The 22,661-nt window shown below is 33.4% G+C and overlaps 2 protein-coding genes across 4 annotated transcripts in view; both read right to left on the bottom strand.

Annotated features, from left to right (window-relative positions):
- Window positions 1-22,411, bottom strand: part of LOC131006179 (receptor-like protein 52) — a 74,522-nt gene extending 52,111 nt beyond the window's left edge. The window contains exons 1-8 of one of the 3 annotated variants that reach the window (XM_057933358.1): window positions 21,673-22,398; window positions 20,726-20,869; window positions 20,004-20,147; window positions 18,596-18,811; window positions 18,282-18,425; window positions 18,033-18,176; window positions 17,486-17,629; window positions 14,982-16,394 (exon numbers count right to left, since the gene is read on the bottom strand). In XM_057933358.1, coding sequence (XP_057789341.1) covers window positions 15,160-16,394; window positions 17,486-17,629; window positions 18,033-18,176; window positions 18,282-18,425; window positions 18,596-18,811; window positions 20,004-20,147; window positions 20,726-20,869; window positions 21,673-22,309 — 2,808 coding nt within the window. In that variant the 5' untranslated portion in view covers window positions 22,310-22,398 and the 3' untranslated portion in view covers window positions 14,982-15,159. Of the gene's footprint in view, window positions 1-14,981; window positions 16,395-17,485; window positions 17,630-18,032; window positions 18,177-18,281; window positions 18,426-18,595; window positions 18,812-20,003; window positions 20,148-20,725; window positions 20,870-21,672 lie in introns of those variants that run through there. The other 2 variants (XM_057933357.1, XM_057933359.1) reach the window with 2 other exon arrangements.
- LOC131006181 (receptor-like protein 52) lies at window positions 821-7,704 on the bottom strand. The gene is made up of 7 exons (XM_057933362.1): window positions 6,938-7,704; window positions 4,450-4,593; window positions 4,100-4,315; window positions 3,747-3,890; window positions 3,447-3,593; window positions 2,855-2,995; window positions 821-2,241 (listed from the first exon to the last, which is right to left on the bottom strand). Exons 1-7 carry the CDS (start codon window positions 7,572-7,574, stop codon window positions 1,037-1,039), a joined length of 2,634 nt encoding a protein of 877 aa, XP_057789345.1. The 5' UTR covers window positions 7,575-7,704; the 3' UTR covers window positions 821-1,036.
- Window positions 22,412-22,661: the final 250 nt, after the last annotated feature.

The raw sequence follows: 22,661 nt of genomic DNA, 5'->3' as shown, positions 1-22,661 counted from the left end.
AAAATTTTGGCGAATTGTTGTGCATTCCTATAGTACAGTATTTGAGTAACATTTTTTTAACCGAAATATGGGCATTTACTTTCAGTGATAGAATAGATTGATAAATCATAGAACTAAGCATTGAGGATAAGATCTGGTCATTCCATCAAATTAAAATGATGGATTAGCTTGCACTACAAAAAAAACTAATTCTAGCGACGAAAATTCCGTCTCAAAATCCCGAACGTTCCGTCTCAAAATAATGGTTACGACAGAATTGCGACTGAACGACGACGCAGACACTAAAAACGGGGTCGCTAAATTTTCCAGCGACAGATTTTATTTTCCGTCTCAAACCTTACGACGGAATAGCCACAGAAATTCCGTCATCTCACCACCTGGGGGTCGTCTGCATTGACCGAATTTTGAGATGGAAACAGAGACGGAAATTCCGTCTCTAGTTGAGACGGAAACAGTTCCGTCGTTAGATTTTCCGGCAGTGCTTTCCGGCGCCGGCCGCCGTCCTTTTGAGACGGAATTTCCTTCATTAGCTTTTTTCCGTTTTTTGAATTTTTTTTATTTTGAGAAGGAATTTCCGTCGCTAAAATTGCCAGTTTTTTTTTTTTTGTTATTTACCTCTATTCTAATACATTTTATCATGCAACATAATCGAATAATAATTAAAATATTTTCATAATAGATAAACTTTAAATAGTAACTAGCAGTCAACGATAATCAACAAAGTATCTAACAATCCACATTCTAGTGTTAAGTTAGCATCTAACTCAATAGATTCAAGTTCCTAAAACAAACATAATGGGTTGTAGTTATTTTTAGAGTTACGTTGTAATTCAAATAATTTCAACAATAATATGTTCATAATGTACAAACCAGTCATCTTTTGACTGCAATTGCAAATACAGTACAACAGAATAGTAGGAATTCTATTATACATGTACAAAATAGTATGTAGATATATATATGACTCACACATATACAAACAAAACTAGACATAATTCCAAACTCTTAATTATAGCACTACACTCTCTCTATTGCTTCAATCAAAAAAGAATTCCACCAACCATCTTGGCCTTTCATATCGAATAATTTGACACCCCATAAACACTCCAATTATGAATCCACATCCATACCCCAACACAACTGCTTGCCACCCAAATCCATTCACAAAACCATCATCATCTTCTTCTTCTTGGGGCAACAATGGCTTCGCATCACTCCCTTCACATTTCTTCGTCAATGGAGGCCCACACAATCCTACATTCCCCACGTACGACTCATTCTCGAACGTGAAAAACTGAGCAGATCGTGGAATTTGCCCCTCAAGATTATTCATCGAAAGGTTCAATTTCGCGAGAAATGTCAACCTGGTGAGCTCACTCGGAATTTCTCCATCCAATTTGTTCGATGACAAGTCCAACGACTCGAGCAAACTCATCCCCCCAAGAGATGAAGGTATATGCCCCATGAGGGCATTATGAGAAAGATTCAAGAATCTAAGAGAGTTAAGATTCCCCACCAAAGCCGGAATCTTCCCAGAGAATCTATTCGAGGATAAGTCAACAGTTGTAAAGGTCGTCAGCAGCCGCTGCAATAACTGATCCAAACCTTTCAAAGTGAGTGACAACTCTATAAACCTTAGAAACAAATTTGCTCCATCATCGGTCTGATTTTCCTTGGCATCGATCATACCTCGAAAATTCTTGAAATATCTATCAGGCAACGAGCCAACAAACGCATTCCCTGATACATCCAAGACTTGCAGCTTGGGAAACGGCTGCTTCGTCGTTGAAGCCACCGACATATTACCATCAAACTTGTTAGACCTCAAGACGAGCATACGGAGTTGAGGGAGCATTTCCATCCAAAGGGGAAACGCGCCTCGTATTTCATTATCACCAATGTCGATCCCTTGCAAACCCTGGCAGTTGACTAGGGTTTGAGGCAGTGTGCCTTCCAATTTGTTGCCATTCAGATTGATTGATTGAAGACTGCACCCTTTTGTAAATGTTGATGGAATGAGGCCACTGAGGTTATTTGCATTCAAATGAAAGATTAACAGAGATGAGCTCAAGTTTCTAAGACAATCTGGAAGAGATCCTTCCAAATTGTTGTATGATAAATAGAGAACTTGGAGGGATCTCAAGTTGCAAATGGATGAAGGAAGCACTCCACTTAAGTTGTTGGAACGCAGTGCTATGTTAACTAGCCCTGATTGGCTCGTAAAGGTGGATGGTATTGGACCTGAAAGTTTATGAAATCAAATTCATTAAATTAAATTAGTTAGGAATTTATTTGGGCAGTTGATTTTTGTATGATCTACGATTGTCATAAATGGATGCATTAATTATTGTAAGATATGAAATTCACTATGGGGGTGTTCGGTTTATAGAATAAGATATGATTAGTCATGTAATATCATGTTCGGTTGAATAGATAGGGCACGGTACATAATCTCGAGACTATGCTATTAGTCATGGATTATGAGTCTTAGCCTACCCCCTATGACAAAAATAATCTCAACTAATCTCGGGACAATTCAATCTTGAGCAATCGAATGATCGATTAATTTGAGTAATGAGGCATGATTGATACTTGATAGAATAAGTGTTTGGTTCACATGATTCGACCCGCTCTCTCATCCACCAAATCAAACGCCACCAAGATGTATTATTATAATTAAATCATGTATAAATCAGTGCAAAAAGGTGTCAATTAAAAATTTCCATTACTTATCCCATTTTTTTATGATAAATTTGCAAACTCAATAGAACACACCCTAAAGAGATAACAGTGAAATAGGCAACATTTACATGAACAACATTATGAAAGAGCAGAATGAGACAGCAAATCATACCGCTCAAATTATTGAAGTGAAGCCACAGATCATGAATGGTTGTGTTACCAATTTCTCTAGGCAACGATCCACGAAGTCGGTTGCTTCCGATATTCAGTTGCAATAAGTTTTTCAGAAGAAAAATTTCTTTCGGAATTTCACCTGTACATGAAAATTATAAATCCCCACAGATAAATTTAGTTTCTATATAGCTATATTTTTTATTTTTATCAAATAAAATGATATTAATTACACGTGCATCACACGTTTTTTCCGCTAGTAGACTAAAAATGTTACAATTGGTGAGGTGATGAGATAGAAAATAATCTGCAGCATATTAACTAAAAAGATTTGTCAAAACTCTAGAATTCTAATGAACATAAAGAAATTATTATATTGATGGTAAGATGAATTCTAATGAAGATTATTACCAAAATTTGAAGCTTAATATATCAATTATTAAGTTGTAAAAAAATTGAAATTAAATATTAAAAATAATTATCAACACTAATTTAAAATTAAACTAAAATACAAAAAGGAAGCTACAATAAAGGATCCATCCTCCTCACGACATGAAGCAGCAAAATTAAGATAAAGAGAGAAAATATCATACCACTTAATTTATTATCATTAAGCAGTAAGTAGGTAAGAGATGTCAAATTTCCAAATTCTTTTGGCAATGATCCATTGATTAGATAGTTGTATTCCAACTGCAGCTCCACTAAATTAACAAGACGACCCATCTCTTCTGGAATAGGACCTGCAAAATTATGAAATCTTGAAAATTCAATTTTCATATATAAGTAACAATGACATTTGATGCATACAAAGATTTGTTCGTAAAATCTAAGGATACCACAAAGAGATTGGTTAAAAAATATCGTTTGACAAAAAAAGAAGGTTAGAATCATACCACTTAAAGTATTGTTGTAAAGGAAAATACCAAATGTGTTTGTCAAGTTCCCAATTTCTCTTGGCACTGAACCACTAATTCTATTGCAACACATGCTCAATCGCTCGAAATTTGTAAGATCACCAATCTCTTTTGGAATTTCACCTATAAGGTTAGGATGAAATCAAAAACTTAGCTCAGTTTATTCATCATCAAGTATAATTAAAGGGCGTGCGCGCAATACAACTTTGAACACAATATTTATTATATATGATCATAACTATATTTAGTATAATTAGGCAAGCAATGTGAAATTTGAATAAACAATTAACTATTAAAATGAATGGATCGAGTGATCATGGAAAAACTCATACCAATTAGATTATTGCTTTCAAGGCCTATTCTTCGAAGGGCTGTCATGTTTCCAATATCTTTCGACAGTGATCCATTCAATTTATTTGACGCAAAGTCAAAATATTCCAAAGAAGTCAAGCCGTAAATGGTTGCCGGTATAGGGCCTGAGAACTCGTTGAACCTCATGCCCAACCCTAGTAAATTAGAAAGAGAACCGATCTCTTTTGGAATATTACCTGTCAGTTTGTAAAGTTTGCATATGAAATCATAAATATAAAGAGGCAGATATAGAAATTAAATAATTAATGACATTAGGATGATTTCAATATATACCAATCAAACCAAAAACAAATGTGAGATAAGATCTTACCACCTAACTTGTTGTTACCAAGGTCCAACAATTGAAGCATTGTCAAGTTTCCAATTTCTCTCGGCAGGTGTCCATTGAAGCTGTTGAAACTCATGTCCAAAACTTGTAAATTAGGAAGGCGGCCGATCTCTTTTGGAATATTACCTGTTGATAAAGTTGCATGAAATCAAAAGCCAATTATATATGTTAGTACATATATATATATATAGGAATGGGATCATATAGATCCCAATGCTTATAATAGATCCCTAGATCCAAATCTTGACCACACATTTATGACATGTGGCGCATCAAGATGGTGACACGTGGCAAGGATTCCAAGGCAAAATCTGGAGGGGTAAAATTGGAATGTAATTTTCGGATTTAATAATTAAAAAAATATATATTTTTTTTAGATTTTCTCAAAATAGATATATTTTAGATGCATATAGTTTCACACAAAGATGCATAAAGTTTTCACATGAAATGCATAACTTTGAACAGAAAAATGCATTTAATTTTTCCAGTTTTGGTATTTTCACCACCCCACCCCATACCACCCCCCAATCCAGCCCACACCACCCCCCAACCCTCCCCATTACCACCCCCCAAAAATATGCATGTTTCACATGCATATAAAATCAAACAAAAATGCATAAAGTTTTCACATAAAAATGCATTAAATTATACAAAAAATGTATTTCATTTTAATAAATCTGGTAGTTTCGCCACTCCACCCCTGCCCTTGCCCCCCCACCCCACCCACCCCCACCCCACCCCCCAAATTTTTTTTTTTTTTTCAAAAACTGATTTTCTAATTGCTGGCCCACCCCCACCCCCACCCCCCACCCCCCCCCAATTTTTTTTTTATTTTTTTAAAAACTGATTTAAAAAAAAATTGGGGGTGGGTGGGTGGGTGGGGGGGGTTAGTGGTCAGAAAATCAGTTTTTGAGAAAATAAAAAAATAATAAAAAAAAAATTGGTGGGGGGGTGGGGGTAGGGGTGGGTCAGTGGTCAGAAAATCAGTTTTTTTTTTTTAAAAAAAAAAAAAAAAAAAAAATATTGGGGGGGGGTGGGTGGGGGGTGGGGGGGTAGGGGGTGGGTGGGGGTGGGGTGAGGTGAAATCTTATGCATATTTATATGAAACTTTATGCATTTTTATATGAAAGTTCATGCATTCTCGTATGAAACTTTATGCATCTAAAATATACATATTTTGAGAAAATCTAATTTTTTTTTTTTTTTGAATTTCGAAAATTACATTCCAATTTTACCTCTCTCCAGATTTTGCCTTGAAATACCTTGCCACGTGTCACCATCTTGATGCGCCACATGTCATAAATGTGTGGTCTAGATTTGGATCTACGAATCTATTATAAGCATAGGGATCCACCGGAACCCAATCCTATATATATATATATATATATATATATATATATATATATATATATATATATGGGAGGGCTACAGTGAAAACACTTCTTAAAATATAAATATAAACGTTTTTTAATGTACGAATTTTATCCAACAGGGTTACGAATTCATCCAACATGGTTACGAATTGCGAAAAATAAATTTTTGTTACCTTTGGGATTCGAACCCAGGACCACGAATTCATCCAACAGTGTTACGAATCAACCGTAGATCTTGATGATCTAAGGGCTGAAAATCATTTATATTTTATACACTTAAGAGTGTTTTTATTCTAGCCCTCCCCTATATATATATATATATATATATATATATATATATATATATATATATATATATGAAATTATTTCTTAAGAGAATAGAGTAGTATGAATTTATATAATAAAATTAAAGTAATTGTCAAGTTATTTTTAGAGTATTTAACATCATATATATCTTCCATGTCAGCAGAATCAGACGCCATGTCAACTTCAATTTCATTTGAGTTGACTTTCATGACAAATTTGACTTTCATGAGAAATTTTGAAAAGTGCTAAAGTTTATGTATTTTGAACAGATTTTTATTTGTTTCCTATTCTAAAACATAGAATTGATCACTATTATATTCATATACTAGATCTCACTAATTTTATTGTATGCCAATCACATCCTTACAACATCAATCGAACCTTTCATAGAGAGGAAAAATATATAAAAAGAGGATGTACAGATGCACATGCCATATATTCTCTCCGTCCTAACGAAGATGCTACATATTCCTTTTTGGGTCGACGTTCCAACGAAGATGCTACATTTCTAAATATGAAAAAAAATAAAATAAGGGATTTTAATTACAAAATTACAACTAATTAATCACCCTTTTATTACCTTCTCTCTCATACTTCATCACTTTTATACTACACACTTAATACAATAATCTACAACTCCTTAAATCCCCTACCGGAAAAGAAATGTATCATCTTGGCTGGGACGGAGGGACTATATGTAAAGCATAGAAATTAAAAAATTAAATAGTAGACCAATGAAAGCCCAAAAAAAAAAAAAAAAAATTAAGTAGGGAAATTTATAAAGATCTTACCACTTAAATTGTTGGCACCAAGGTTCAACACTTGAAGGTTCGTCAAGTTCCCAATTTCTTTCGGCACAAATCCAGTGAAATTGTTGTTGAACAAAGATAGAAACTCAAGCTGTGAACACTGCCCCAAACTCGATGGTATTTCCCCATACAACTCGTTGTAAGAGAATCGAAGAATCTTGAGTCTACCAAGATTATTGTGTTTGCACATATCAAGATCAGGTAGCCTACCAGACAAACTATTGTTCCTCAAATTCAAGATTTCTATGGATGACAAGTTGAAGAGAGATGGGGGAATTGGGCCATGAAAAGAGTTGTAGTTCACATCTAAAGAAACCAGAGAAGAAAGATTCCCGATTTCTGGCGGGAGGGTTCCGACAAGACCCATGTACGATATATTCAACTGCGTAACCCTATTGTAACGTGAATCACAAGTAACTCCGATCCAACTGCAAACACTGGCTTCAGTGCTCCAATTTTGGGTCAATATATTTTGAGGATCTAATGTGATTTGGGATTTTAAGGCGAGAAGTGAGGAACGATCGGTGTTGATATCTGAGATGGCTGAGCTATAATCTATAAAACAATGAAGTAGTAAGAGTGATGTTATAAGGAGGTAGAAGTGGGAAGATCTATCCATTAGGTTTGATTTCAAAAATAGTAATGTGTGATGAGCAATTCAAGATTTGAGCTACCACTATATAGCTATATATTTTTATGTCTGCATGTGTGTCGGTTGGGGGTTGGGAGGTTGTGGGGAAAGTCTATTGATGAAAGGTTGAAATAAGTGGATGATAATACGCAAATAATCATTTCAAATTTGGATTCGGATTTTAGAGGGGGCGAAAATTTCACCAATTAATTGAATTACGATTATTCATGCATTACGAGCAGCTTTTCAACGCTATATACTAGCTTATTCGTTATTCTCATTTATCACAAAAATAGTCATTTTAACTATATATACATGTGTACGTACATGTGTATTTTATTTATTTCATGTTAAATATTCCATCTGTCCATAAAAATGTGATTTTTTTTTATTATTTTAATCTTTCCATCCGGCACATATACCATTAAGGTGGATCTAATGGTGTGAAATTCTAGCTTTCAAATTGAAAAAATTACCATTAGAGAAATTGGAAATCAGTTCCCACTTGGAAACCAAGAAACTAAGTGCACAAACGCATTATGTGGGTTGTGTCGGCAGCTTTTAGTATTTTTGTTTAATTTTTTGTTTTTTTTGTTTTTTTCTTTTTTAGCGAAAATTCAATGGTGAAAACTGTAAAATTAAATTAAAGCATATAAAATTAAGATTGAAAAAAAAAATACAAAAAAATATAAAAATTTGAGAGTAAGATATAAAATAAAACACCAAATTAATATGATAAATAAATGTTAACTATTAATAAGTGGGACATATATCATATTAACTACGTGACTCATTACTGAAGATTGACGAAGACTTCGTAAGTCAAGTCAATGTGAAAGCTGGTCCTTTTTCCTGTTTCTCTGCCCTCTCCTTTCCGTGTAGGATTTATGGTCCTCGGGTGATGGTTATTCCGAAGCTCGGGTCCCATTTATTCTCTCCAGTTTGGATTAATGTGGAGTTTTTCTTGTTTGTTCTTTTCTTTCATAGGCACTCTTTTTCTCTTCTTAAAATTTTTGCCACTAGAGTTTTCTTTAAGAAGGTTTTAACGAGGTCTGACCCTGAGTCCGCGTTTTGTGCTTCCAAGGGTTTTTCTTTTCTTTTCAATTAATAATAATCTCAATTTAATAAATAATATATATAGTAGTAAAATATAAGGGATTCCGGCTTAAACAAAAAAATATAAAAAAAATAGAGGCTTAATTTTAATACTACTGGACTTTAGGCCACTATATATGCGACTATAATATAAGTCACTTAGGATTTATAATCTAATTATCTGGCCAAAAATTAAAAATTAAACGAGCCAACAATTTGAAGGCATAACAAAAATAATATTCGAAATTGCATCATCACACAAGAGAATCACAGGTCATGGAGAAGACTCATAGAAGTCTTCCAACTTGTGGAGCTATCAAACATTAATGACATGAGAAAGTGATGGGAATAGTTAATTAGAATGTGAATCCAAATCCTAAAATTATGACAATTCTTACCAATTTTGTTTATGTGAATAGAAGATTTTTTATGTTTTAAGCGCTAAATTATGGAGTATGTAGAACTAGATCTAATGTGATTATTACATTAATAAGGTAAATTATTATAAAAAAAAAACAATACAAATTAAAGTAAATTGACATATTGAATAATTTAAATTACACTTAAATCCAATAATTATAAAAACTAAAGCAAACTTAATTTGTAAGAATTTTCCTACACATATGATCAAATGATATGAAATAAATAAAACATAATTAAATTATTAAACTATCCATAGAAAATAAAATAGCTAGACAAGGATATTATAGCTATGGGCATACCAAAAATTGTAAGAATACATATTTCTACTAAGAATAAAATTAATAGATTATTGATTGTTGTGAGTGGAGACCAGTTCATTTTTGGGAGCGGAGTGGAGAAATAATGATGAATCATATTAGTAAAATTGTAAATAAATATTGAAAATGAGCACTAAAAATAAGGGTTAATGGTGGAGTCATGTCCAAAGACAGACTTTTTTTTTCTTCTTCATATTAAAAAGGAACAATAATGATTCCTCATTTTCCCCTGTAGTGACTCGAACCCCAACCTTATGGTTGAAGGAGAAGCGTCTTATCAATTAAGTTGTGCTTCATCGTCTATTCAAAAATAGGTCATGCATGCTCTTGTGATACACGACTAAAAATAAATAAATAAAAAAGAGCATGCTCTTCTAAGACGGAAAAAGTAGTAAGGATTATTCATCATTTCTATCAGAAAAGAATATCATTGTGATCGACGACCTAATTCTTGATCATGATGATGACCTAGATCAGTATTTAATTGCTCATAAAATTCTCTATTAATTGAGCGAGGTAAATAATTTAATTATTGGAGAAAAACTACAGTTTTCTTGCGAAAAGTAGCTGTGGAATATTGTAGAAAACGTTTAGTATTTCAAATCAAATTGATTACAATGAAGACAAATTAAGTTTTCTTTATGAAATTATTTTGACGTATTGGCTTAAGCCGGCCCACCCCAATTATTTTATGGGTTATTTTCTTGAAATCATTTATAAAAATAGATTGACGTCTTGACAAAAGGATAGTTTAAACTTTCAAGAATATTATAAAAATAATTTAAATTTTTTAAAATATAAAAATATATCATGAACTTCCACAAAAATTATAAAAATTTTGTGTAGTTTGGAGAGTACGAATTTTAATAAATAATTGAGAGATGCGTATAAAGTGAAAAGAATTACTCATGATCATCATTAGGTACGTAGTTTTTAAATAATTTGTTAGATGACTTCTTGTGTAATTATTGAGTGCGAATGAAATTAAAAATATAAAGTTATATATTCCAAAATGAAAACCACATACTTATTGAGGCTGTTAAATTAATTAATTATATATAGGCTTTATTTATGGCTGTGTTCCAATTCTTGGATTAAAATAACAGTAGATGTGATGGGCCGGGCCTGAGCTTGCTTCACTTTTTGTACCAAAAATGCAAAAGCCCAAGATATATTTGGAAGATGTACTAAAAAATCCATTTCTATTATGAACCTAAACAACATATATAAACAAAAGCGTTTGGTTTAAGGGATACGATACTATTGAAAAAATAATTTGATTTAATTAAATAATTATTTATTACATTAAAATTAAATAAACTATTTAATTATCTTCCAATCATATCAATCTTATCTGATTCACCCTGAGAAATGAAGAAGTATTATTAATCCTTTTTTTGAAGAGTTGTATCTTTTATTTTTGAATGATTGAAGAGTTGCATCTTATTCACATTAATTTCATAAAAGAAATTAAATGGATTTTAGGGTTATTTCTGGAGTTGCTAAGTCTCCCAAATTAAAAATCTATGAGAAAGCAGAGAGTATCTTGTGCTTTTACATTAATAATGAGTTGCACTGTTTTAATTTAGTCAAAAATGTTTATATTAATTAATAGCTTATATTAACAAATCTTTTTTATAATAACAGAATAACCATCTCCGAAATACAGTTGTTTATATCAGATAACTACTGTTGCACTGAAATGGCTAAGCTCCTAGCTTATATTGTCGTCTTCTTCTTCTTCTCTCTAAGACAATTTCCAAATAAGTATATTGACTTTATGTTAGAAATGGATATTGGGCTCATTCCTCCCTTAAAATGCCTTATAAGGAAAAGGGTTGCCTCTATTGTTAGTTGGCCCAAATTTGGCCCAACAAGCCCATGCCCTATCCTCCTTATTTTGGCAGCCCTCCCATTTCCCCCTTCCAGTCGAAAATTAGTGCCCTTTTGGGGCTGTGACCCCTGCGCTTCTTCTCCCCCATGAACCTCTTCACCTTCCTTCTCTAGATCCTTCTATGGTAGGCTATTTAAAGAGCCCTTGGTCTGTGGCTGTAGTAGAGACGAAAATTGCTTAGTGTTCTTCCTTTGTGTGGAGGTGCTACCGGTGAAGGTGTAAGGCTTGTTGGCCGATTGTGGTGCCGACGAGAGCAACGTCCCCTTTGTGATTCTTCGTGGCTTAGTGTGTGCGTGATCGAGAGGAAGAGAGCTGTACCTGAGCCGAGAAGATCGACGCCCCTTGTTCCTCTCTTTGTGTGTTTTTCCTTGCAGGTTGTCGAGGCTGCTGCTACCTCGTTGCTGCGCCGCTGTTGCTGCTGCGTTGTTGCCGGAGGACAGCCGCCGCTGCTGCTGCCCCTGCCGCCGCCGTCCCTGCTGCTGTTCCGCCGCTGTGTTGCCGCTGCTTTGCTGCCCCGGAGAAGGAAGCCTTCAACAACGACGACGAGGGTCGATACTCAACAGCCTCACCATATAAAGTGGCTCATGCCCCTATCTCCAATCCAATGTGGGACAATTCAATAGGCAACAATCATATTCATGCACAGGATAAGAATTTACCTCAACATCTGCAATTGGCTTGACTTGTAAATAGTCTTTGTAGTTCCACAATTATTGACTTCGTCTTTGCCCCAATCACACTACTCCAATTATTTATTTTCTTCGTCTTCGTCTTTGTAGCTTCTTGTTTGCACTCTGCATTTGCGATATGGAGAGAGTTTCTTCCCATTTTCTCGTCCTTGCACTACTCTTACCAATCCATTATTTGATGGATTATAGCTCAGCCAAAAACGATATCAACACCGATCATTCTTCACTTCTCGCCTTAAAATCTCAAATCACATTAGATCCTCAAAATATATTGACACAAAATTGGATCACTGAAGCCAGTGTTTGCAGTTGGATCGGAGTTACTTGTGATTCACGTTACAATAGGGTTACTCAGTTGAACATATCGTACATGGGTCTTGTTGGGACCCTTCCACCAGAAATCGGGAATCTTTCTTCTCTCGTTTCTTTAGAAGCGAACGAAAACTCCTTTCATGGCCCCATTCCCCCATCTATCTTCAACATGTCATTTCTAGAAGTTTTGGAAGTAAGGAATAATAGTTTGTCTAGTAGTTTACCTCTTGATATGTGCATACACAATCTGCATAGACTCAAGAGGCTTCGTTTGTCTTACAACGAGTTGTATGGGGAAATACCATCGAGTTTGGGGCAGTGTTCACAGCTTGAGTTTCTGTCTTTGGGGAAAAATCATTACACTTGGTCTTACTAACTGGATTGCTTGAGTGAGTGAACACAAACTTACTGTGTAAATATCTCTTTCAGTTGCTGAAACGAAACAGGTTTTGACCAATTTGATGGCTTCTACCTCTGAAAGTGGAGTCACAAATGAGTCACAAGACAAGGAAATTCAAAAGCAAACCTTTGCATGCAACAAAAGAGGACTTGGAGATTTCAGTTGGTTGTCCACGCTCCAAGACGCAAATACTTCAACCAATAGAGCTAAGTCAGTCCAAATCGAACCATGTATGTAAATCATGCAGAGAGTTACATAATACTCCCTCCGTCCACGAAATGAGTACTCATATTTCCTTTTTCATCCGTCCACGAAATGAGTACCAATTTCCCTTTTTGGCAAGTGTACCCCACACATCTCTTTAATTAATACACTCAAAAAGTGGGACTCTTAAACTATTCACACTACACTCCACACATTTCTTAAAACCCGTGCCGTCCACAAATGGGTACTCATTTCGTGGACGGAGGGAGTACTAACAACTTATCTCCAGAACTCTTTCCAGTTTCTATTATAATTATTGTTGAAAATCCACAATTCATTCAGCTTACTGAGAAGACCAATTTCTTTTGGAATATTACCGCAAATTTTTAAAAATCAACTAAAATATAATTTAAATCGAGTATATTTGCACGCTAGCTATATATTAATATAGTATACTGCAGAAGGTGGAATATATATTCATATAATTCTTCAAATTTATTAGAACATTATATTGAATGTACATAACTTGCAAATATGTAAAAATACTAAAAATGAATATAATTTGTCAAAATACATATTTTTGTGGATTAATTAATTCCTCCACATTTCAAGACAAGTAATGAACGTAAGTTTGAAAATGTACTTCAAAATGCTAAATTAGACAATTAGCTGATATTATTGATCTATCATTTTGAAGTACTTCAATTTAAGATGTCATGTATATTATAAAAAAAAAAACACTACTAAACACTCAGAACTCGAAGGTCCGGAAGGACTCCCATCCAAAAGGGAAATTCGTCTTGTATTCTATTATTTCCAACGTCAAGGCCTCGTGGACTTCCGCAATTTAGGTAATGTACTAATGTTCCTTGCAATTTATTACCATTCAAATTGATGAACACAAGATTACACACCTCGGTAAATGTTGAGTTTCATTGCTCAATATGGCTATCTCACAAGTTGATTCAATAAAATAAATATACATGGTGTGTTTATCCACGAAATGAGTATACATTTCCTTTTTTAGCAAGTGTACACCACACAACTCTTTAATTAATACCTCTAAAAAGTGGGGCTGTTATTCTACTAACACCATATTCAATACATTTCTTAAAACTCGTGTTGTCCATAAATGAGTACTTAATATTATTTCGTGGACGGAGTGAGTAGTTAATATTTATGAGCATTCTTTATTTGAGGTATCTATGAAGAATTTTTGGACCAAAATGCGAAAGCACGAGATACTCTCTACTTTCTCATAGACTTGGGAGACTGAGTCCAACTCCAGGAATGACTCTAAAATCCATTTCTTTTATGAATTTGAACAAGATATAGCTCTTCAAAAAGATAATTAATAATAATGGTTCTTCATTTCCCGTCCCTGTGATGATTCAAACCCTCGATATATTGTTTGGAGGGAAAACGTCTTGACAACTGAGTTGCGCGCTTCGTTGTCGAAAAAGAGATTGTGGTTATTTTTATAATATTTCATCTTAATTAAATATAAAACTAGTAATTGAATTAAGAAAGTTAATTGCATATATTCTTATGATCGGTCCTTTATTCTTGCTATTTTTTTCTAAGTTTATTTGTTTCTGTTTTTGTAATTTGATTGCCCAGTTAATTAATAGTCACAATTCTCAAATCCCGTAGGGCATGTATGATAATGCGTCTCTGTCTATTTTTTTTTTTTTTGGACAGTGTGTGTGTGTCAGTGTGTTTATTGTGTTTATGTCTATTTTTTATTTTTATTTTAATTTTTTGTGGAAAGGATAATGACCAAAAAGAAAAAATACATGATTTTGTGAGATAGAACTAAAGTGACAAAAAATTTACACTTCTAAGGAAAACATAAATTTTCAACTTCGTATAAAGGATAATGATAATTATATATATGAAATTCTTGTTGTGTATATTGAAATAAGATACAGTGATAGACTACGATTTATCATGAGTCGTTGTCAAGTACCGGTTTGAAATTCTATAAGTGAAATACTGTAGTGTTTGAAATTCCATTACATATTTCTTACTCATCCAATAGTATCATCTAACATTAATCACTGAATTTTTCAGAATAAAACTAGCATATGCAATAGCCCCAACATACAAATATTACATCACAAATTATTCAGAAGCAATATTTGAAAATTAAACATCATACATGCGAGAGTTCCAAATCAAGCTCAAACAGAACCACAATTTTTGTCTTGAATCACCGTTTCCTTGGTCGTGTTGTTGCTTAATTTATCCTCCTCTTATAATTATCTCCAACCCCAAAAAAGAATTCCACCAACCATTTTGGCCTTCCATTTCTAATAATAATGTAACCAATTCCAATTCCCACTATGAATCCACTTCCATATCCCATCACCACACTTCTCCATCCAAATCCATCTATAAATCCAAACTCATCATCATCATCATCATCTGGCACCATTGCGTTCCCATCAATTCTTTCACACTGTTTCGTCAACGGAGGTCCACACAATCCGGAGTTCCCCATATACGAATCATTCTGAAACGTGGAAAGTTGAGTAGACTGCGGTATTCGCCCCACGAGATTATTCATTGAAAGGTTAAATTTAGAAAGAAATGTCAATCTGGCCAGCTCACTCGGGATTTCTCCACCCAATCTGTTTGATGACAAGTCCAACGATTCAAGCAGACTTATATTTCCAAGAGATGCAGGAATCTGGCCCATGAGATTATTGTGAGACAAATTCAAGTATCTCAGAGAATTAAGATTTCCAATGGAATATGGAATACTCCCAGAGAATCTATTGGAGGATAAGTCAATTGTTGTAAAGGTATCCAACAATCTCAGCAATGTCTGATCCAAGCCTTTCAAAGTGAACTTCATCACTAGAAAGTATAGAAACGCGTCCTGATCATTTGTCGTGTTTTCCTTGGCATTTATCATGCCCTGGAAATTCTTGAAATATACATCAGGTAACGAGCCAGAAAATGCATTTCCTGATATATCCAAGACTTGCAACTTGGGAAACGGATGCTTGGCCTTTGAAGCCACCGACATATTACCATCAAGCTTGTTAGACCTCAAGACGAGGATGCGAAGTATAGGGAGTGTTTCCATCCAGAAGGGAAACGCATCTCGTATTTCATTGTCACTAATGTCAATGCTTTGAATACCTTGGCAGTTGATTAGGGAGCGAGGCAGTGCACCTTCCAATTTATTGCCATTTACATTAAGTGACTGAAGATTACATCCCTTTGTAAATGTTGATGGAATGAGACCTGTTATAAAATTTCCACTCAAATGAAGAACCACCAATGGTTTGCTGAAGTTCCCCAAACACTCTGGAATTGCTCCTTCCAAATTGTTGTTTGATAAATGTAAAAATTGAAGGGATCTCAACTTGCAAATAGATGATGGAATTTCTCCATTGAATTTGTTGTTGTGGAGTATCATAAAAACCAGCTCTGATAGATTTCCGATGCTGGAAGGTATTGGACCTGAAAATTAATTTTAGGCAAGGATGAGAAAATTGAAGATTTTTTCTTTTTAATGTGATACATAAAAACTTAAAGAATTTATTCGAAAAAAAAATAAAAAATGGAATCATACCACTTAAATTATTGTTGAAAATCCACAATTCATTTAGCTTACTGAGAAGACCAATTTCTTTTGGAATATTACCGCAAAATTTTAAAAATCAACTAAAATATAATTTAAATCAAGTATATTTGCACGCTAGCTATATATTAATAGTATACTGCTGAAGGTGGAATACATATTCATATAATTCTTCAAATTTATTAGAACAATATATTGAATGTACATAGCTTGCAAATATGTAAAAATACTAAAAATGAATATAATTTATCAAAATACATATATTTGTGGATTAATTAATTCCTCCACATTCAAGACAAGTAATGAACGTAAGTTTGAAAATGTACTTCAAAATGCTAAATCAGACAATTAGCTGATAATTATTGATCTATCATTTTTAAGTACTTTAAGATGTCATGTATATTATAAAAAAAACACTACTAAACACGCAGAACTCGAAGGTCCGGAAGGACTTCCATCCAAAAGGAAAATTCGTCTTGTATTCTATTATTTCCAACGTCAAGGCCTCGTGGACTTCCGCAATTTAGGTAATGTTCCTTGCAATTTATTACCATTCAAATTGATGAACAAAAGATTACACACCTCGCTAAATGTTGAGTTTCATTGCTCAATATGACTATCTAAAATAAATACACATGGAGTGTTTAGCTCATGATTGTGTTTAGCTCATGATTAATATAAATTTCAGCTACCCACATTAATCACATACACATTGAGTGCTTAATTAGCACATGATTAATATAAATTTCAACTACCCACACTAATCACAGTTACGTATAAAATTACAATACACATAACATAACTCCCCCAATATACATCCATTAATATTTTAACCCTACTAAAAAATGAAATCAAATTTCAAATGTACTTATTAAAATTTATGTATTAGATTCACGTGTGAATGTAAATAATCTTTACTAAGTACTCAAAGAGGATGTTTAAAAAAAAACAATGAGAGAGAATAACATACCATTTAAACTATTGCCAAAAAGCCATAACTGACGAAGGGCTGTCATGTTTCCAATTTCTCTTGGCAATGGTCCACTAATTTTGTTAGATGCCATATTAAGTGTCTCCAAATTTTTAAGAAGACAAATTTCTTCTGGAATATTACCTGTGAAATAATGTCGTATAAATTTTGAAAATGGAAACACATATGATCAAAATGAGTTAATGTAACTCTGTAATGTAATATTAAAGAGATACGATCCTCCGTCCACGATCAATGTTCCCTTTTTTCCATTTTAGTACGTCCAAAAAAAAAATGTTCCCTTTCCATTTTTAAACACTTCCCCACAACACAATTAACTAATGTGGGACCCAAACTCCTTTCTCCTACCACATATTTTTAAACACTATCCCACAATAACACCTTTAATGTGGAACCCAAACTCCATTCACAACATAATTTTCCCAAACTCCACTCACACCACACTTACCTAACATTTCTTAAAACTCGCACCCAAAAAGTTGGGGAACATTGATGGTGGACGGAGGGAGTATAATATATATCATACCACTTAAAGTACCATTGTTGAGCCACAAGTAGCGAAGGAGTGTCATGTTTCCAATTTCTTCTGGTAATGATCCAATGAAATTGTTTCCTTCCAATTGCAACTCCTCTAAGTTAATAAGACGACCAATCTCTTTCGGAATATGACCTACACAAATATGAAATCTTGAAAATTTGAGTTTGATTAAAAATGTTATGATATTCATTGTATTTTGAAATAATAATAAGTAAAGGGGCATAAATATAATCATACCGGTTAAAACATTGGTGTGAAGGAACAACCCAAACATGGTTGTTAGGTTCCCAATTTCTCTTGGCAATGATCCACTAAACTTATTGACAGACATGCTCAATCGCTCGAAATTACTGAGACGACCAATCTCCTTCGGAATATTACCTAAAGTCGCAAAAGTATTAGCTTTCAATTGAATTAATCAAGATTATATGCTATAAATTAATACAAAAATGTATTTGTATATGTATATATGTATGATCCAAATCATGACATTTCAAATTGTAAAATATTAAAGAAATTTTTGTGGGATGCATGCGGAATCATTCCCTTACCACTGAAATTGTTAAATTCAAGGCCTAGTCTGAGAAGGGATGTCATGTTTCCAATATGTCTTGATAATGGTCCACTCAGTTCATTGAAGGCAAAGTCCATATATTGCAAGGATGTCATGGTGAAAATAGTTGATGGTAGAGGGCCTTTTAACTTGTTATAACTCATGCTCAAGCCTTCTAAATTAGTCAGACCACCAATCTCTTCTGGAATTTCGCCTGTCATTGAGTAAAAGTTATGTTGAATCAAATCCAGCTATCTATATATAAACTAAATTCTTCTCCAAAAACCACAATATTCCAATGAAGTCATGCCGTAAATAGTTGCCGGTATAGGGCCTGAGAACTAATAAATTAGTAAGATAACCAATCTCTTTTGGAATATTATCTGTCAGATTGTAAAGTTGCAAGAAATCATAAATATAAAGAGGCAACTATAGAAATTAAATAGTTATTCAATTATATGTGGAGCCCAAAGTTTTTTCGGAAAATAATTTTGATTGTTTTGCAAATGTAAGATAAATTTTTTCGAGCTTGCAATAATTAATTACGGGACAAATTTTTAAAAATTCGGCATAAATAAGACAAATTGAGCATGAAAAAACAAATTTTCAAAAATTCGGTTTAAGTAGGACAAATTGAGTCAGAAAAAATAATTTGTCCCTGCAATTTCAAGTGCGGAAAAAATTGTCCTGCATTCGCAAAACAGTCAAAGTTACAAACCTAAAAAGATTAGAGATGAGAGATTTTTTTTTTAAATAATCTTTAAATAAATATTACTTTTACATTTTAAATCAAATATTTACATAAAATATATCAAATTAAAGCTCTTATCGTGATCTTTAATTGATATTGTGATCTTTAATTGATATGTATATTAAATATTTTATAATTATCCGAATTTCACAATATTTAAGGGTGCTACCACCACATGGCAAAAAGTATAGTTTTTTAAAATTTACATTTTAGACAAATTACTTCGAATTATTTTTCTATCATATAGTAGGAAATATATTTAAGGGAGATAAAGAACTTTAAAACATGAACATAATATATTGGGGAAGAAAATAAAATATGACGAATTAAATTACAGTAAATTTGAGTGCCCAAAGTTTTTTTTAGACCCATAATTACTTTGGTCATTTTGCAAATTTAGGATAAAGTTTTTCGGGCTTGCAATTGTAAGATAAATTATTTTTTCGGGCTCAATTTGTCCTACTTATGCCGAATTTTTAAAAATTTGTCCTGCAATTGCAAACTCAAAATAATTTATCCTACATTTGCAAAACAACCAAAATTAATGTCCTAAAAAACACTTTGGGCTCATTATATATGTGTGTACATATACCAATTAATCAAAACCAAAAATAAATGTAGGGAAGTTACTTAAGAGCATGAGATAAGATCTTACCACTAAACTTGTTGGTACTAAGATCCAACAATTGAAGCATTGTCAAGTTTCCAATTTCTCTTGGCACGGGTCCAATGAAGTTGTTGGAGCTCATGCCCAAAGCTTGTAAATTATTAAGAGCAGCGATCTCTTTGGGAATATTACCTGTTAGTAATGTTGCATGAAATCAAAATCCAGTTTTATAAGTGTGCATATTATGAACAGGGCCGGCCCTGGGCATAGGCGAGGGGTGCGACCGCCTAGGGCCCAGGGCAAAATGGGGCCCCAATTTTTTATTTTTATTTTTATTGCTATATGGAAATAATATTTTTTTAGTCACACATTGAATCAGTAAAAAAATACATATAAGTTCAAATGCTCAAATCCTATTTCATTTATAAAAAAAATGGCTCATAAGTACACAATCATTTTTTTCCCATTTCGCCTAGGGCCCCTGAAATCTCCGGAACGGGCCTGATTATGAAATTATTTCTTAGAGAGGAAAATAAAAACCCTCATTAGAATTAATTAAGGGGTATTAGCCTGTAAATACTCAAACTTTTTCTATTTTCTGATTTTGCACCCCAACTTTAAAATCGACCTATAAATACCTGAACTTTGTATTATTTTTTATTTTGCACTCTGCATATTTTTATCACCAAATCGTTGAATTGACATCCCAATTAATCAAAACCAAAAATAAATGTAGGGAAGTTACTTAAGAGCATGAGATAAGATCTTACCACTTAACTTGTTGGTACCAAGGTCCAACAATTGAAGCATTGTCAAGTTTCCAATTTCTCTCGGCAGGTGTCCATTGAAGCTGTTGGAACTCATGTCCAAAACTTGTAAATTAGTAAGGCCGCCGATCTCTTTTGGAATATTACCTGTTAATAAAGTTGCATGAAATCAAAATCCAGTTATATATGTTAGTACATATGCATATGAACTTATTTCTTAAGAGAATAAAGTAGTATGAATTTATATAATAAAATTATTAAACGTAATTGTCAAGTTATTTTTTATGGGTAAATTTGTTTTAAACCCACAAACTTTACATAATTTTTTATTTTTTATTTTTTTTGCAAAACAAATAAAAATTTGTTCTAAATACACAAACTTTCACATTTTTTTGGAAATTTCCACGAAAGTCAACATCAGATTCTACTGATGTGGAATCTTAAAAGTGTTTTTTTTTAGTATTTAGCATCATACATATCTTCTACGTCAGCAGAATCAGACGCGATGTCAACTTCAATTTCATCTGAGTTTACTTTCATGGGAAATTTTGAAAAGTGTGAAAGTTTATGTATTTAGAACATATTTTTATTTGTTTTGAGAAAAATAAAAAATTGTGTAAAGTTTATGGATTTAAAACAAATTAACAATTCTTTTATTGGTAAAACTGTATGGATTCCCACGTGAATGATGGAATTTCCTATTCTAAAACATAGAATTGATCACTATTGTATTCATATATCTCACTAATTTCATCGTACCAAACACATCCTTACAACATTAATCCATAGAGAGGAAAAATATATAAAAAGAGGATACAGATGCACATGCCATATATGTAAAGCATAGAATTTAAAGAATTAAATAGAATGGCATTAAAATTTTAAAATGATCCTTTGTAGACCAATGAAAGCTCAAAAAAAGAAAGTAGTGACATTTATAAAGATCTTACCACTTAAATTGTTGGCACCAAGGTTCAACACTTGAAGCTTCATCAAGTTCCCAATCTCTCTCGGCACAAATCCACTGAAATTGTTGTTGTACAAAGACAGAAACTCAAGCTGTGAACACTGCCCCAAACTCGATGGTATTTCCCCATACAACTCGTTGTAAGAGAATCGAAGAATCTTGAGTCTATCAAGATTATTGTGTTTGCACATATCAAGATCAGGCAGCCTACCAGACAAGCTATTGTTCCTCAAATTCAAGATTTCTATAGATGACAAGTTGAAGAGAGATGGGGGAATTGGGCCATGAAAAGAGTTGTAGTTCACATCTAAAGAAACCAGAGAAGAAAGATTCCCGATTTCTGGCGGGAGGGTTCCGACAAGACCCATGTACGATATGTTCAACTGTGTAACCCTATTGTAACGTGAATCACAAGTAACTCCGATCCAACTGCAAACACTGGCTTCAGTGCTCCAATTTTGGGTCAATACATTTTGAGGATCTAAAGTGATTTGGGATTTTAAGGCGAGAAGTGAAGAACGATCGGTGTTGATATCTGAGATGGCTGAGCTATAATCTATAAAACAATGAAGTAGTAAGAGTGATGTTATAAGGAGGTAGAAGTGGGAAGATCTATCCATTAGGTTTGATTTCAAAAATAGTAATGTGTGATGAGCAATTCAAGATTTGAGCTACCACTATATATCTATATATTTTTATGTCTGCATGTGTGTTGGTTGGGGGTTGGGAGGTTGTGGAGAAAGTGGGGTGTGAATGGTTGATAGGTCGTCCACGCTTCTACCTTATCTATTTTAAATTTTTAGAGATAGTTTAATATCTATTGATGAAAGGTTGAAATAAGTGGATGATAATGCGCAAATAATCATTTCAAATTTGGATTCGAATTTTAGAGGAGGCGAAAATTTCACCAATTAATTGAATTACGATTATTCATGCATTACGAGCAGCTTTTCAACGCTATATACATGTGTA

Source organism: Salvia miltiorrhiza, chromosome 1, assembly GCF_028751815.1.
Source record: "Salvia miltiorrhiza cultivar Shanhuang (shh) chromosome 1, IMPLAD_Smil_shh, whole genome shotgun sequence".
In the NCBI taxonomy this organism is placed as follows: domain Eukaryota; kingdom Viridiplantae; phylum Streptophyta; class Magnoliopsida; order Lamiales; family Lamiaceae; genus Salvia; species Salvia miltiorrhiza.
The sequence above is the reverse complement of the archived record's forward strand: the minus strand, read 5'-3'. Positions and strand labels throughout refer to the sequence as shown.